Here is a 17,932-nt window from a genome sequence, read left to right as displayed (position 1 = left end):
TCCCTGACACCCTCAAAAGTCCCTCCCCAGCTTTCTTGGAGCCCTCTTCAGACACTGGAAGGCCACAATAAGGTCACCTGGGAGCTTTCTCTTCTCCAGACTGAACAGCCCCAGCTCCCTCAGTATGTGTTTTGGCTGTGGTGCTTGGGGCTATGGTTTAAAGGTGAACCTTGCAGAGTAGGGTTCTGGGTTGGACCTGGTGATCCTGAGGGTCTTTTCCAATCTGAATGTTTTGCTCCATCTCCCCCAGTCCTATCACTCCCTGACACCCTAAGAAGTCCCTCCCCAGCTTTCTTGTTGCCCCCTTCAGATCCTGGAAGGCCACAAGAAGGTCTCCTTGGAGCCTTCCCTTTTCATCATGTCTTTCTGTTCTAATTGTGCTGTGGCTAAGGCATTCATCCATTTACCAACCCCAGACTGTTCAATGGGGATTGATGCACAGAGCTCTTGCTTTCATTGCTCTAATCTTGACGAGCACACATGGGTTGAAGAATTACCTTAATGCTGCCTTATAAAAGCTGTGAACACTTTGATAGAAGCTCTGCATGCTGAGATAATCAAAACCACCAATGAATGTCATTTACAATTAATTACTATAATTGTGTGCTTAGGTAGTGGTTCATTTGCCAAATATGAAAGCCCAATGTGTTTGTGTACTCGACATACAGAGATGTTTGGATAAAGAGTAATTCCCCCTAGATTAGACTCACTGTGACCCAGCAGAGCTCTCTGCAATAAACCTCAATGCTGAGAGGGCTGGAGCACAGCCCTGTGAGGAGAGGCTGAGGGAGCTGGGGTTGCTTAGCCTGCAGAAGAGGAGGCTCAGGGGAGACCTTCTTGCTCTCTCCAACTCCCTGAAGGGAGGTTGCAGCCGGGAGGGAGTTGGTCTCTTCTTCCAGGAAGCCAGCACCAGAACAAGAGGACACAGTCTCCAGCTGTGCCAGGGGAGGTTTAGACTGGGTGTTCAGAAGAAGTTCTAATCAGAAAGAGAGATTGGCCATTGGAATGTGCTGCCCAGGGAGGTGGTGGAGTCACCATTGTTGGAGGTGTTTAAAAAGAGCCTGGATGAGGCACTTGGTGCCATGGTTTAGTTGATGAGATGGTGCTGGGTGATAGGTTGGACTGGATGATCTCTGAGGCCTTTTCCAACCTGGTTAATTCTATTCTATTCTATTCTATTCTATTCTATTCTATTCTATTCTATTCTATTCTATTCTATTCTATTCTATTCTATTCTATTCTATTCTATTCTATTCTATTCTATTCTATTCTATTCTATTCTATTCCCTAGATGCCTTATCAGAATCCCTTATTCACAATCCCTTATCTGAAGTGAATAAACTAGCAGCATGTTGAGAGCATGCAGCATTTCCCTACATACCTCTTCGAAGAGATACTGTAAATAATCCCATCCAGAGGAGCTGGAGGTTGCAAATTCCTTGTGAAATCTGATGCTCCTGCAGCACTGCTCTACAGTCACTCAGGCAGGAGCATAGCTGCAAGATGCTATATTCGTTGACTGATGATTAATGTGGAAAGCAGACCACATCTGGCTTCAGGCTTACAGGATTCTTCACAGATTGACCAAGGCAGAACAGCTGAGGCACCAAGATGCAGGGAAATGTGAGTTAGATAACTCTATTTGGTATGACAGCTCTTTCTGTGAGAGCTGGAGTGAAGCTCTCACAGTGCTGTGTAAGCATCCTCCAAAAAGAGTCTGTTCTCTTTTCACTGAATGCTCTCAACAATGACAGCAAAAAAGACTGAAATAGGAAAGCAAAGCCCTCCTGCCTCAAGCTCCTGGGAAGCCTGTACAGTTGCCCACAACTCCCTGACATAACACAACACAACTGTCCTGCCAGAGTCTGCATCCTGACACAAACAAGGCAGATCCAGGGAGATTCTCCTTACCCTCCACTCTCCCCCAGCGAGGCCACACCTGGAATATTGCATCCAGCTCTGGGCTCCCCAGTTCAGGAGGGACAGGGATCTGCTGGAGAGAGTCCAAGGGAGGGCTGCAAGGATGCTGAAGGGACTGCAGCACTGCCTGGGGAGGAGAGGCTGAGAGCCCTGGGGCTGTTTAGTGTGGAGAGGAGAAGACTGAGAGGGATCTGATCAATGAGGGATCTGATCAATGCCTATCAACAGCTGAGGGTTGGGGATCAGGAAGGAAGGGACAGGGACAGGAAGAGGCTCTGCTCACTTGTGCCCTGGGATAGGACAATGAGCAACGGATGTCAACTCCAGCACAGGAGGTTCCACCTCAACATGAGGAGGAACTTCTTGACTGTGAGGGTCCCAGAGCCCTGGAGCAGGCTGCCCAGAGAGGTTGTGGAGTCTCCTTCTCTGGAGCCTTTCCATCCCTGTCTGGATGTGTTCCTGGGTGACCTGTGCTGGATTCTATGCTCCTGCTCTGGCAGGGGGGGTTGGACTGGGTGATCTCCAGATGTCCCTTCCAACCCCTAACATTCTGGGATCCTGAGGCAGGCATAGTCACTTGGTTGTATGTATGGTTAAAAACCCTCTTAAAATTAGTTTTACTTGCATTTCTTTCAGACAGACAGACACCATGCACACTGATGACACAGCAGAAGCCTTTCTGCCAGGAGCTGGTGCATTAAAGCTGAAGTCAATGATTAGTTTTAATTATATTTATTAATGTATATAAAAAAATAATACTCCTCAAGCTTCTTTTAGCAGCACCAATTCTACACAATTAAGTGAGTTCCACTAGTATAAACAGGGCAGAAACTACCTGAAGTCTTTCTTGGCATAAGTCTATTAAATTCCACACCTGGAATGACCTGCAGAGAGGAACCTGGCACTGGGTCTCTTTTTCTTCATTTCCCATAATGAATTATTATAAACCTTCCATCCAAACACCCTAAGAAACTCTTCTGCTGGAATACTCTTCCACCTCTCTCTGTTCCTGCACAAGGTGTTTTTCTTTTCCTGATAAAAGATTTTCACCTCCTCAGTGGTGTTCAGGGAGCATTTGGTGTGTGCTTAAAACACATACTTCAAGAATGTGTTCAGCTGTGTTCCGTGGTGCCTCTGGTGTTCAGGCAGAGAGGAGGTTCCAAGAGGCTTGTCAGAGAATCACAGAATTGTTAGGGCTTGGAAAGGACCTCAAGGATAGAATCACAGAATCAATAAGGTTAGAAAAGACCTCAGAGATCATTAAGTCCAATCTGTCACCCAACACCTTCTGACTAACTGAACCACGGCTCCAAGTGCCACATCCAATCCCCTCTTGAACACCTCCAGTGACAGTGACTCCACCACCTCCCTGGGCAGCACATTCCAATGGGTGGGAAGAACTTTCTCCTCACTTCCAGCCTAAACCTCCCCTGGCACAGCTTGAGACTGTGTCCTCTTGTTCTGCTGCTGGGTGCCTGGGAGAAGAGACCAACCCCCACCTGGCTACAACCTCCCTTCAGGGAGTTGTAGACAGCAAGAAGGTCTCCCCTGAGCCTCCTCTTCTCCAGGCTAAGCGACCCCAGCTCCCTCAGCCTCTCCTCACAGGGCTGTGCTCCAGACCGACCCCTCCCCAGCTTTGTTGCCCTTCCCTGGACACATTCAAGAGTCTCAATGTCCTTCTTAAACTGTGGAGCCCAGAATTGGACACAAGGATCATCCTGTTCCAACCCCCCCTGCCATGGGCAGGGACACCTCACACTACAGCAGGTTGCTCACAGACACATCCAGCCTGGCTGCAAACACCTCCAGGGATGAGGCTTCCACCACCTCCCTGGGCAACCTGTGCCAGTCTCTCACCACCCTCATGGAGAACAACTTCTTCCTAACAGCCAATCTCAATCTATCCAATTCTAGTTTTGCTCCATCCCCCCCAGTCCTATCACTCCCTCACACCCTCAAAAGTCCCTCCCCAGCTTTCTTGTAGCCCCCTTCAGATACTGGAAGGCCACAGTAAGGTCTGCTCAGAGCCTTCTCTTCTCCAGACTGAACAGCCCCAACTCCCTCAGTATGTGTTTTGGCTGTGGTGCTTGGGGCTATGGTTTAAGGGTAAACCTTGCAGAGTAGGGTTCTGGGTTGGACCTGGTGATCCTGAGGGTCTTTTCCAACCTGAATGTTTCTGTGGTTCCAGCAGCTTCTCCTGAGGGTTTCAGATTTCCTGAGCTGCCTGGCAAGGGCCACATTTCACTGCTCCATAGCACTGGCACAGCTGGATTCCCAAGCCTCCTGCCATCTCTTTCTTCACACCGCGCTTCGCTTTTCTCTTCATCTGCCTGTAATTGTGTGTGCCTGTTGCAGGTTAAAGTCAAAGCAGTAAGGCTTTATGCAGGACTGGAATTTGCTCCCTGAGACCCTTGTTAGCTCACCAGGTTGAAACCACACTTCTTTTGGCCTCCTTCCAAACCCTTGTCTCTGCACAAGTTCAGCACAGGCAATACTTCCCTACTGCACCAAGCATATGGATCCTCTATGTTCTTGTCAGCAGGTCAAACATTGCTTTCAGATGCCTGTATAGGCTTTACTTGTCCCAGCAAGGATCTCCTGCGTCCCAGCAAGGACCTTCTGTGTCCCAGCAAGGATCTTCTGCATCCCAGCAAGGATCTCTGCATCCCAGCAAGGACCTTCTGCGTCCCAGGGTTAAGCCCACATAGACAGCCAAGAGCAAAATGGAAGGGCAGACCACAAACCCCTTGGGATTTCACCTGCTTGTACCATGTCACAGTCATAATCAGCACCTCATTTAGTGTTGTTAATCTACACATCTCTAGCATTCAGCAGCCACTACCAAATTAGCCAAGCCCTAATGTAGGTAGATGCCCAAGCAAGGCTACAGGAAAGCTGCATTGATTTCCTTGAATTTGTAAACTACTTCATTGCTGTATCCAAGAGCAGAACTCAGAGGTCTTGCTACCTGAATCCCAGCTACAGCTGTCTGATGGCTGTCCCTGTTCCTAGAAGCAGTTCCTCCCCATTCCTCATCCGAATGAAAATCCTCTGTGAACCAGAGTGGTTAAGAACCTGTGGTTTCTACACCTTCATAAGGATGAATCTCATTTCAGGACACTGAAGAACTACCTGAAGGGAGGTTGTAGCCAGGTGGCGGTTGGTCTCTCCTCCAAGGCAACCAGCACCAGAACAAGAGGACACAGTATTCAGTATTCAGTATCACTAAGGTTGGAAGAGACCTCAAAGATCATTGAGTCCAACCTGTCACCACAGACCTCATGACTAGAGTAGGGAGGACACTACTGCCCACTGCAGGCTTGAACTCACAACCTTCCCATTAAGGGTCTGATGCACTACCAACTGAGCCAGTCTCAAGCTGTGCCAGGGGAGGTTTAGGCTGGAGGTGAGGAAGAAGTTCTTCCCAGCAAGAGAGATTGGCCATTGGGATGTGCTGCCCAGGGAGGTGGTGGAGTCACCATCACTGGAGGTGTTTAGGAAGAGCCTGGATGAGGCACTTGGTGCCATGGCTTAGTTGCTTAGATGGTGTTGGGTGATAGGTTGGACTTGATGATCTTGAAGGTCTTTTCCAACCTGGTTAACTCCATTCCATCCCATTCTATTCCATCTCATTCCATTCCATCCCATTCCATCCCATCCCATTCCATCCCATTCCCATTCCAACCTGGTCTGCCCCCACCAGAAACACAACTGCAACCCCATCATGCATGAGATCAACAGGAGAGAGATTTAATTTCGGAGGCAGCCTCCATGCCAAACTGATCTAGGATAAAAAACCCAAAGGCAAATTACTCATTAAGGTGGTTCAGGTAACTTTCAGTGACGGGTGAGAGAGAGCTTTGTCTTATCTTACTTGCCTCTTTTGCCAGCTATGACCTACTTCTCCCCTCAGGGTAGACTGAGGCTCATTTAGAGACTCCGTGAATGCCAAACCGGTGCAGTTACACTTCCCTTCATGCTGACATCATCTCACATCTGGTCTCTCATTCACTTAGACTGGCATTTACATTATCACAGCACGAAGAAGACATGGTATAACTGGCATTGTAAGGCGCCTACTGCTGCAGGAAGAAGGGGTTAGGAAAGTTTTATTCCTGTGTAATACCAGTGCTGTAACTATTGCATCCTCAAGGAAAGCAGACTGGAGTGTTTGATAAAGGAACTAATAGAAAAACAGCTACAACAAAACTCAAGGAACTAACTGAAGAAAACAGAGACGGTGTTAGTGCTATTCACCAGCTTTGCTTTTCTATCTCCTACCTCCCTTTCACAAGTACCAGCACCAAATTGTTGTGCACTTTTCATGGGAAAGGATGGGACACAAGAACAAACCAAATCTGACTTAAAATCATAAAATGGTCAGGGTTGGAAGGGACCTCAAGGCTCAGCCAGTACCAACCCCCCTGCCATGGGCAGGGACACCTCACACTACAGCAGGTTGCTCACAGTGTCACAGTATCACCAAGGCTGGAAGAGACCTCAAAGATCATTGAGTCCAACCTGTCACCACAGACCTCATGACTAGACTATGGCACCAAGTGCCACATCCAATCCCCTCTTGAACACCTCCAGGGATGGTGACTCCACCACCTCCCTGGGCAGCACATTCCAATGGCCAATGACTCTCTCGGTGAAGATCTTTCTCCTCACCTCCAGCCTAAACTTCCCCTGGTGCAGCTTGAGACTGTGTCCTCTTGTTCTGGTGCTGGTTGTCTGGGAGAAGAGACCAACCCCTTCCTGGCTACAACCTCCCTTCAGGTAGTTGTAGACAGCAGTGAGCCCTGAGGCTCCCCTGAGCCTCCTCTTCTCCAGGCTCCAGCTCCCTCAGCCTCTCCTCACAGGGCTGTGCTCAAGGCCTCTCCCCAGCCTCACTAACCTTCTCTGGACACCTTCAAGTGTCTCAATGTCCTTCCTAAACTGAGAGGCCCAGAACTGGACACAGGACTCAAGGTGTGGCCTAACCAGTGCAGAGTACAAGGCACAATGACCTCCCTGCTCCTGCTGGCCACACTCTTCTTGATCCAGGCCAGGATGCCATTGGCCTTCTTGGCCCCCTGGGCACACTGCTGGCTCATGTTCAGCCATTTTTTAAGCCACAATCATTCCCTTAAAATTTGTTTAATTGCACTCACACAACTTAATACATAGCATTGCAGATTAAATATTCCCTTCACATAATATGCTGAAAATGTCTGAAAGAGTGGCTCTGAAACAATTTATGTTGCATGTAACACTGTAGGGCTGTGCAAGGTAGCAGAACATCTTTCTTTGTGAAACTGCTCCACACAGCTGAGCTGATATTTTGGGGGAAGGGGATAATGGTTATAGAACTATTCAAGCCCTTGATCCAACAAACATTTGCAAGTGTGCTTTGAGTGGAACCATTCCTGACACTAAAGTGAAGTATCTGTGCAAGTGTTTGCAGGACTGGAGCCAAATCACACAACCAAGACCAAACTAAGAGCCCATTTGTTGCCAGTAAGATCTTAATTTGAGAGGGGCTGATTGTGATACTTATCACTGTTGGATAGCACTACACTTCAGAGTAGTTATTTTTCACACCAGTGTCTAGTCAGAAAAGTGCAACCTCTGTACAACTACCTAAAGGGAGGTTGTAGACAGACAGAGGCTGGTCTCTTCTCCCAGGCAACCAGTACTAGAACAAGAGGACACAGTCTCAGGCTGCACCAGAAGAGGTTTAGGCTGGATGTTAGGAAGAAGTTCTACACAGAGAGAGTGATTGCCCATTGGAATGGGCTGCCTGGGGAGGTGGTGGAGTCACCAGCACTGGAGGTGTTCAGGAGGAGACTTGATGGGGTGCTTGGTGCCATGGGTTAGTTGTTTAGGTGGGTTGGATTGGTTGATAGGTTGGACACGGTGATCTTGAAGGTCTCTTCCAACCTGGTTTATTATTCTATTCTATTCTATTCTATTCTATTCTATTCTATTCTATTCTATTCTATTCTATTCTATTCTATTCTATTCTATTCTATTCTATTCTATTCTATTCTATTCTATTCTATTCTATTCTATTCTATTCTAGGATGGACCTCAGTGCTGTGCCACTGCCCCCAAACCCCAAAGCTCAGAGCTGAATCTGAGTACCGCATAGCCAAGTAAGAAAACTGCAGGATTGTGTAGAATGCACTATTGTGGCAAAGGCTTTATCAAGCTGGGGACATCCTGCACCAGCTCCTGAGGATCACAGAATCATAGAATTATTAGGGTTGGAAGGGACCTCAAGGTTCATCCAGTTCCAACCCCCCTGCCATGGGGAGGGACACCTCATATTAGATCTACACTGTGCTCCCATTTCATTCATGCTTAGAGTGCCAGGCATTGCAAGTGCATAATATTGGATTGTTTGTGCTATCTGGGCTTGAGTGAGCACTTTTCTGAGCAGCAGCTCTAGGAGAGTGACACTCCAGGATGGTCTTTCTACATGGGGGCTGCTGTTTTAATACTCACTCCAACTCAAAAATGCCCAGCTGTTGTCCATAGGCTTTCAGTAAAAAACCATGCTTCTTGGGGCTGAAATCAGGGGTACCAGGAGTTACTGCCACAGAATCACAGAATCAGCCAGGCTGGAAGAGAGCTCCAAGATCATCAAGTCCAACTGATCACCCAACCCTATCTAACCAACTAGAGCATGGCACTAGGTGCCTCATCTAGGCTTTTCTTAAACACCTCCAGGGATGCTGACCCCATCACCTCCCTGAGCAGCCCATTCCAATGGGCATTCTCTATTTCTGGGAAGAACTTCTTTCTAAGATCAAGCCTAAACTTCCCCCTGCACAGCTTGAGACTGTGTCCTCATATACACAGAATCATAGAATCAACCAGGTTGGAAAAGACCTCTGAGATCATCAAGTCCAACCTGTTACCTAATCCCTAACACCTTCTGACAACTAAACCATGGCTCCAAGTGCCACATCCAAGCCTTTTTTGAACACCTCCAGGGACAGTGACTCCACCACCGCCCTGGGCAGCACATTCAATGGCCAATCTCTCTTTCTGGGAAGAACTTCCTCCTCACCTCCAGCCTAAACCTCCCCTGGCACAGCTTGAGGCTGTGTCCTCTTGTTCTGGTGCTGGTTACCTGGGAGAAGAGACCAACCCCCACCTGGCTACAACCTCCCTTCAGGTAGTTGTAGAGAGCAAGAAGGTCTCCCCTGAGCCTCCTCTTCTCCAGGCTAAGCAACCCCAGCTCCCTCAGCTGCTCATACATATAGCCAAAGATGCTCATTGTCTTAGTTTTGCTCATTTTTCATTGCAACTTTGCTTCTAGAAGAGAGAAGAGGGTAGCACACCTTCACCAAGTAAGACTAACATCAATTCAGGCTCTCTCCCTCCCTAGCTACACTTCTTTTTTTTGTCATCCACCAGTCATTAAATTTCTCACATGTGATCAGTAATACTGCACAGAAGTTTCTCAGGTCTTCCCAGCAAACAGTACAGAGCCTGTAGCATAAGGATTTGCCACATGAATTGCTAAATCTCCGAGGAGTAAGCCTGCTTTGATCACATCTCATCCTTTTGGAAGACATTAGGCTATTTCATTCAGAGACTGCAGTCTAAAGCTGTTTTGGTATGTCAAAAACACCACATCATGTTCTGCCCTCAGTCAGTTTGTTTGGAGCCAAAGGAACCACACCTTATTTACCATGACTTTTGGCTGGGAAAAGAATCAGATCTGCTGGACAGTTCGAGGAAGTAAAGTCAGGGAAAACACCATCAGTTGCATTAAGCAAGAGCATTTAAATAACCCCACAGAGGATTAAGCAAGCAGCACATGCAGATGAAGTATCGTCTTGGCCAACAGACAGAGTAAAAGCCAGAGAGCTGGGCTGCTGCGAAACTGGGAGCAATTTTAAAGGTTTGAAAGACAAATGACACCAGAGAAAAGCCTGGGTTAACAAGGGACTGCTTGAGGAAAGCCTAATCTCTGCTGGCATGCTGGCTGGGGAGGTCAGCCCAGTGCACGCGTTCACAGCTGGAGTCAGGCTCCCTCTGCCCAGCCAATTGTCCTACGCACTTCAGACACCAAACCAAACTGAAGGAGCCTTTGCATCCCCAGCTCCTTACACTCCACAAACTTCAAGACAGCTTCCTTTGCCCTGCAACATTTCCACAGAGCAAAGGCTGCAAGAGAGAGAGGCGGTGTGCCAGTAGCTTTCCCCCCACCCCGCTCTGAGCGGCGCAAGGCTCTTCAGGAGGCAGTGTGAAGAGTTATTTTTAGTGCTGTGTTCCCAAGTGGGAAGAGTACCCTTTGCTTCTTAAATGCATTTTTAACCCAGCTTCCTCGCAAAGAAACTATCCTTGAGTTGATGCATTATGCTTTGAAATTGAAAGTGAATCCTTTGAAAACACAGTTAGTTGCTGCTTCCCATTTTAGGTACCTCTAATTGGGGTCTGCATGCTTTTTGCCTTCCCATAGCTACTATTGCCATAACTAGAGAGGAAATGCTCAGTTTTCTTTTCAGGAGGGGGGTGGTGGGGGGTGGGTTAGCACTAACTGCTAAATCCAGAACCTGGATTCACCTTCATGCTCATCTGGAACAAGACTCAGATTATTAACTGAAACCACATGGTAACCACTTCTTTTATTTCAACTGGAAAGGCACAAAAAACAGTTTGTAAAGTTTGTACCTATATAAAGCAGCACTTTCTTTAAAAACAGATATTTTACTAACTACCTAACTCCTAAATCTTGTCAAGGACTCTGGAAGCTGTAAGAGATTTTACACAGCTTAGTTCTTCATGAGAAGATAACTTGCTGTTGGATCTCTCTGTGGTCATTCCCAAGATCGCAGAATCAGCCAGGCTGGAAGAGACCTCCAAGGTCATCCAGTCCAACCTATCACCCAGCCCTATCCAATCAACCAGATCATGGCACTGAGTGCCTCATCCAGGCTTCTCTTAACACATCCAAGTGCCGGGTTCTGCACATTGGCCACAGCAACCCCTTGCAGTGCTACAGGCTGGGGTCAGAGTGGCTGAGAGCAGCCAGGCAGAGAGGGACCTGGGGGTGCTGGTCAATGGTAGGCTGAACATGAGCCTGCAGTGTGCCCAGGCAGCCAAGAGGGCCAATGGCATCCTGGCCTGCATCAGGAAGAGTGTGGCCAGCAGGAGCAGGGAGGTCATTCTGCCCTGGACTCAGCACTGGTTAGGCCACACCTTGAGTCCTGTGTCCAGTTCTGGGCCCCTCAGTTTAGGAAGGAGGTTGACTTGCTGGAGCGTGTCCAGAGAAGGGCAACAAAGTTGGTGAGGGGTTTGGAGCACAAACCCTGTGAGGAGAGGCTGAGGGAGCTGGGGTTGCTTAGCCTGGAGAAGAGGAGGCTCAGAGGAGACCTTCTTGCTCTCTCCAACTCCCTGAAGGGAGGTTGTAACCAGGTGGGGGTTGGCCTCTTCTCCCAGGCAGCCAGCACCAGAACAAGAGGACACAGTCTCAAGCTGCACCAAGGGAGGTTTAGGCTGGAGGTTAGGTGGAAGTTTTACACAGAGAGAGTGATTGCCCTTTGGGATGTGCTGCCCAGGGAGGTGGTGGAGTCACTGTCATTGGAAGTGTTCAGGAAGAGACTTGATGGGGCACTTGGTGCCATGGGTTAGTTGATTAGGTGGTGTTGGATTGGTTGATGGGTTGGACACGATGATCTTGAAGGTCTCTTCCAACCTGGTCTATTCTATTCTATTCTATTCTATTCTATTCTATTCTATTCTATTCTATTCTATTCTATTCTATTCTATTCTATTCTATTCTATTCTATTCTATTCTATTCTATTCTATTCTATCCCATCCCATCCCATCCCATCCCATCCCATCCCATCCCATCCCATCTCCAGGGATGGTGACTCCATCACCTCCCTGGGCAGCACATTCCAATGGGAAATCACTCTAGGCAAACTGCCCCTAGGTGAAGAAGCAGACAGTTTGCACTGTGAGATGAGAGTGCCTAAAATAGCCCAAATTGACCCCAAAGGGCGGGTGTTAAGGTTTTTGGGGATTCTTGACACAGAAACAACTACCCTTCCTGTTTCAGGAGTGTAGATAATTTCTGGGAACATACTTTTTGACATTAAAAAAAAAAAAGGAAAGAGTTTTATTGTTTGCAATTATTTTATGCAATATTAAACACCTAGAGTTTGAATTAAAAAAAAAGTAACCACATATATTATAGTTTCATAGTTTCATAGTTTCATTCAGGGTTGGAAGCGACCACAAGGATCATCTAGTTCCAACCCCCCTGCCATGGGATATTACATGGATCAGATTTTCCCCCACATGTTTCTCTGCATGTCTGCCATGTACTCACAAGGAAACTCTTTTTAATGCAAATAACATGCATCTCAGTGAGTAATAGCACATAGCTCATTATGTGAACTCGGATGTAAAAGGCAGCAAACCATATGCTGCAATATTTACACAAGTATGCACCCCTGTCTATGTTGATCTAAGACGGTGTAGGTTAGGAAAAACATTCTGCTCCATATTTCACAGAAAACATGCCACTGAGTGTACCACTCAGAGGGCTTGAGCACAAAGAATATAGCATCTGAAATGTTAGACAGCCCAGGCATTTATTACAGATTTACTATTCTGCGCTATCCAGGCACCCAACAGGGATCACAGCATTGTCAGGCTTGGAAGGGACCTCAAGGATCAGCCAGTTCCAACCCCCCTACCATGGCCAGGGACACCTCACACTACAGCAGTTTGCTCACAGCCACATCCAGCCTGGCCTTCAAAACCTCCAGGGATGAGGCTTCCACCACCTCCCTGGGCAACCTGTGCCAGGCTCTCACCACCCTCATGGGGAACAACTTCTTCCTAACATCCAATCTCAGTCTACCCATTTCTAGTTTTGCTCCATTCCCCCCAGTCCTATCACTCCCTCACACCCTCAAAAGTCCCTCCCCAGCTTTCTTGTAGCTCCCTTCACATACTGGAAGGCCACAATGAGGTCTCCTCAGAGCCTTCTCTTCTCCAGACTGCACAACCCCAACTCCCTCAGTCTGTCCTCACAGCAGAGCAGCTCCAGCCCTCTGCTCATCCTCGTGGCCCTTCCCTGGACACCTTCCAGCACCTCCAGATCCTTCCTGCAATAGGGGCTCCAGAAGTGGACACAGTGCTACAGGTGGGGTCTCACCAGAGCAGATCCTCAAAATCTTTAAGAGCTATCTTTGATATTGTCTTCAGATACAAACCCAGATATAGAACTATATGATCCTTGAGGTCCCTTCCAACCCTAATAATTCTATGATTATATACACATGTACATTTTATACTCATCATACAAAATATTCTTGACTATCTTTGACATTGTCTTCAGATGCAAACCCAGATACATGTACTTTCTTTATACTCATCACACTAAATATTCTTGATAGTCTTTGACATTGTCCTCAGATACAAAACCAGATATATAGATATATTTTATACCAATCAGGCTAAATAATCTTGCACAGGTGCTGTCAGATCTTACACTAATTTTAATGAGTATTTATAAGCAGGAGAAATAAGGTGAGCCTGTGGGTAAGCAATGGAGTGAGGATAAAGTGCACTGTCTTTAATTTAGGCTCGTAGTGAGGAGAAAGTTTTTCACTGAGAGAGTCCCTCGCCATTGGGATGTGCTGCCCAAGGAGGTGGTGGAGTCACCATCCCTGGAGGTGTTCAAGAGGGGATTGGATGTGGCACTTGGTGCCACGGTCTAGTCATGAGGTCTGTGGTGACAGGTTGGACTCAATGACCTTTGAGGTCTCTTCCAACCTTAGTGATACTGTAATTACTGGGTTTGTCATGAACTTTACCTCTGACTTTGAGCAAGCCCTCCTTTGCCTCAATTTTCCACATCACAGTAAGTGGCAGCAATATTTCACTAATGCACAGGCTTGGTCTGAGAATTAATGAGGGTCTCAAGCGCAGAAGACCTGTAGAACCTGGCTTCTTCACTTTGCTGTGCACTGATAGGAGAGTGACATGCCCTTAATTTGAAACAGAGACGCGGTGCTGCCCTTCGTCAGCACATGGAATTCTCATCTATGTCAAGGGGAACTGAATTAAATACACTGAGTACATTATTTAGCCTTAAAAAAGGAGTAAATTAAGAATAAGGAATGGAAAGAAAAGTCCTGGAATCTCCTCATCTGCTCTTAAAAGACCTAACAATTCGTGGCAGCTGACATGTAATCATAGATAAAGAGATTATTATTTTTTGATGGGAGGCAAGAATTGTTGCCTGGGAATGTAAATAAGGAGGGAGAAATGTGCAGCAGGTCCATCTGCAGTCTGCATTTAGCTCTGCTGCAAGAGCAGCATCGTAAAAACACCATGAGAACTTCAGTCACAGTAATATATCACGCTCTGCACACGTTTGTCCCGACATAAACCAAGCATTTCAGCTTCTCACAGTTTCCAGTGCAAATCAGAAAAGCATAGTTTAGTTTAGTTTAGTTTAGTTTTGTTTCTTAATGCCTCTGTGAGATAGAGAGGTAAGATCAAAATGACAGAAACACAGGAAACAAACAAACAAAACAAACCCTCAAACTTAACATAAAGTAGTACCACAGATCAGTTTTGGTCAGGTATGTCTGCTGTGCAAGAACAGAACTGACTAGAGAAAGGTGGGATGTGGGGTGGGTTTTTTTTGCTGGGAAGAGAGTCGATGTCAGCATACAGTTTTCATCTCCTGCTTTGATGGGAAGTAGAAATTGCCACAGTGCAAAAAGACATCTCTGGTTTTCTGGTGGAAAAAACCCACAACAAAAAGCAAAACAACCCCCCCAAAAAAAAACCCAAACCAGACTAAAATGATCAAGAAGCATCTGGTAGCCTCTACCAAGCTCAGGGAGACAAGCATCTCGGTAACAATCAGGCACGTTTTACAACTTGCCATTGCTTAGCCATCTATAGACAATGCAGCTTGACGTCTCTTTACGGGAGGGAGGCAGGCAGGAGCTTCAGCTCTGCATAATTAGACAATAATTAATCAATGCAAGGATAAGAGCCTGGTGGATTTGGAAAAGGGTTAAGTGTCGCTGCCGATGGGTATGAGCCAGTCTTTTATACTGTTACACTGCCTGTATGCAGCCTTGGACATTTCAGAGCCTGCCTGTCCCACAGCGGTGATTTTTTACTTCAGGGTGCGTGCTACTGAACAGCGCAGCATTCTCAGTCAGCTAAAGACATTCCCCTGCTGAAGGACAAGAGGATCTCAACCCAAAAGTTTGTACCCGCTCACAATCCTACTGAGCAGGCAGCTTACTGGAGGTATGCAGCTCTTCAGCAGTGTATTTTGTCACAACATCAAGTATAGCTATGATTTTTTCCCCCCTAAGACATGCAAACAGTAGGTTCTCTAATGTTTTATTCCAGTTTTAGCATTCCTCCAAGTAACCAAGAATTTGGGGCATTTACTTCTTGCTACTGGATATGTAAGGCTTACACATGTCTTTATACCTTCATAATCTCTCCTTCTGCTTATGACTATTTAAGCAGCAGCAAACATTGTCTTGTGCATACCCTAAATCTGGATCTTTTGAAACCAGCAGCACTTTGCAGGTGTCTCAAAGACTGCATCTTTTTTTCACCCATGGTCAAAGTCTGGCCAGTCAGCCACACTGTCTCCTGCCTCTTGGCATTACTAAGAGCTTTGACTTTGAAACGTTTATGGTAAAATAAGCTAAACCTGATTTTATTAAGATGAAATTCAGAGCAGTATTTACATGCCTAATATTTGGGAAAGTCTTTCAGCCGTACATCCTCTTTCTAAACCAATGCTGTTTTCACTAAAGGAAGCTTCCTCCTAACATCTACTTGTTGTCGGTGGTAATTAATTCCTACCTTGCTGGTGCCATGTTCGTAATTCTCTCAGAACGGCCATTTCTAGTTTAGTTCCATCTAATTTCTGGGATGTTTTACGCCCTTTGAAGTCCAGTATGAACGGAAAAATGAGTTCAGAATCGCCACTTTTGTGCCCCAGACACACAGCAAGCGTCCTTACAGTAACCATAGTAGCAAGCGTGCTAACAGCGCATCGAAATTCACCGACGGACAAACACGTTCAGAAACGGCCGCGCTCTGTGCTAGGTAAGGAGAAGCATTAAATTAAAAACGCTACCGGGCATGCAGCCACAAATGTGAAATCGCTACGGAGGGCACTGAATTAACACTTTCGGTACACCAACGCTTTCCACGCACAAACCCAAGGCAGGCTGAAATGACGATTATCCCGTCAAAAGGAAGGGAGCAAAGAGAAAGCTTCCCCGCAGTTTTGAGGGTTGGGTTTTTTTTCCTTTCTTTTTGTTCTGTTCTGGTTTGGTTTTGTTAATAACGTATCCGTTCTCTGTCCCTATACGCTGCGATTCAGCGCGCCCGAGCCGCAGAGCAGTTTCCCAAGCGCCGTGGCACGGGGCGGGCAGGGATGCCCCGTAAGAAGAGTTCTTCGAGGCAGAGGGAGGGCTCCCCATAAGAAGAGTTCTCTGAGATAGAGGGAGGGCTCCAGCAGGGTCGAGTCCGCCAGCCCAGGCCCGGCTCCGGACACAGGCACCTGCCCGTCGCGGCGGCAGCGCGGGGCCACCCGGGTACGGCGCTGGTCCCCAAGCGCTGCCCGCCTCCTGGGAGGTTGCTTTATGATTGCCTTTCCTCAACCCGAGCGGGGGAATCTGTTAAAGATTAAATCAGCAGCAACCGCAGTTCAAAGCCCTGAAGCCCTGTCCCGGGATGCAAAGGTGAAGCTATAACGTCCCCGCAGATCGAATTGAGTTTCTGCCGTTGCAACCGCTTTTAATTACCCTCCAAACGGCACATCACACAGCCATGCTGCAGGCGCCGGACCTGGCACGGAGATTGCGAGATACCTGCAAACGCTTTACAACCCGCCCCCTGATTAAAAAGCGATTAGAAACTTATTTGAAGTCTTCAATAGGCAACCCGGGGGCTCCGCGGGTCTCTAGTCACCGCTGGCGGCTGCCCCTCCGCTGCCGTTTACCGAGGCGCCCGCCAAACCCCCTCTTTCCCGGCCCCCCAGCGCGGGCTGCCCACACTTACAGGTAGGAGGTGAAGACGCTGAGGTTGTCGGGCACGGCCGTAAGCCCCAGGTCGGAGCAGTCGGCTCGGATGAGCATCCCTTCCTGCTCGCAGCGGCACGGCGCCGGGCAGCCCCGCGGGCGCTGCCCGCCGCCCCTCGCCCCTCGCCGCAGCCCCGGCAGGCAGAAGAGGAAGAGAAGAAGGAAAGCGCTGGCAGTGCGAAACGTCGCCATGAGGTCCGGGGACTACCTAGAGCTAGGCAGTAGCCGCTCTCACGCCCCGCGGCGCGGCGGGGGCGAAAGACGGGCGCCCGTGTGGGCTCGGGGAGCTGCTGCTGCGGCCGCCGCCGCGCCGCTGTCTGTGGTAGCATCTCAGCTTACAGGCTGCTTTAAAGCCCTGCAGCCGGCACCGCGCTCCCGCTGACGCCGCCCCAGCCTTGCCCGCCGCAGCGCAGCGCGCCCTGCCCGCGCCTCCGTACGAGCGGGCGGGCAGCAGGAGGCGGGGGGACCCCCCCCCTTCCCCCGCCTTCTCTCCAGCTCGCCGGGCCCGCGGCCACCGCTCCCCGGGGCTCGCCTCCCGGTGGGGATCTGCCCTCGGTGCGAGGATCCGCCCTAGGGCAGGGGCGCTCTCGCTGTGGAGGCTGCTGCGAGGCGGCTCTTGCGGCTGTCTGGAAGCTTCTCCCTGCCAAAACTACATTTGAATTTGGGGAGCGGGGCAGGTACGGTTTGGGGGGCACAGGTATGGTCCTGAGGCAGTGGGGTCAGTGGGGAGTGGTCTCTTTGGTGGTGAGGTTAAGGCTAGGGTGCTTCTTTGGGCTGGGAGGTCTAAGCCAGACCTTTATCACAGCCACGACGCCCTCTCGCCAGCGAGCGGTCTCCACTGCAGACGGAGCGATGTTCAGAGACACGGATTTGCTCTCATCCCTTGTTAGCATTCGGTTAAATCCCAGGCGTGACGACAGGCAGC

General features: G+C 48.5%; 1 protein-coding gene across 1 annotated transcript in view; it reads right to left on the bottom strand.

The window, feature by feature from the left end:
* The window catches only part of LGR5 (leucine rich repeat containing G protein-coupled receptor 5), a 111,116-nt gene extending 93,840 nt beyond the window's left edge, over positions 1-17,276 (bottom strand). The window contains exon 1 of the mRNA XM_068167432.1: positions 16,988-17,276. Coding sequence (XP_068023533.1) covers positions 16,988-17,199 — 212 coding nt within the window. The 5' untranslated portion in view covers positions 17,200-17,276. The remainder of the gene's footprint in view (positions 1-16,987) is intronic.
* Between the last annotated feature and the right edge of the window lie 656 nt (positions 17,277-17,932).

The sequence above is a fragment of the Melanerpes formicivorus genome, unplaced genomic scaffold, assembly GCF_026170545.1.
Source record: "Melanerpes formicivorus ecotype bairdi unplaced genomic scaffold, bMelFor1.0.p_v2 SCAF_117, whole genome shotgun sequence".
Lineage (NCBI taxonomy): Eukaryota > Metazoa > Chordata > Aves > Piciformes > Picidae > Melanerpes > Melanerpes formicivorus.
The sequence above is the reverse complement of the archived record's forward strand: the minus strand, read 5'-3'. Positions and strand labels throughout refer to the sequence as shown.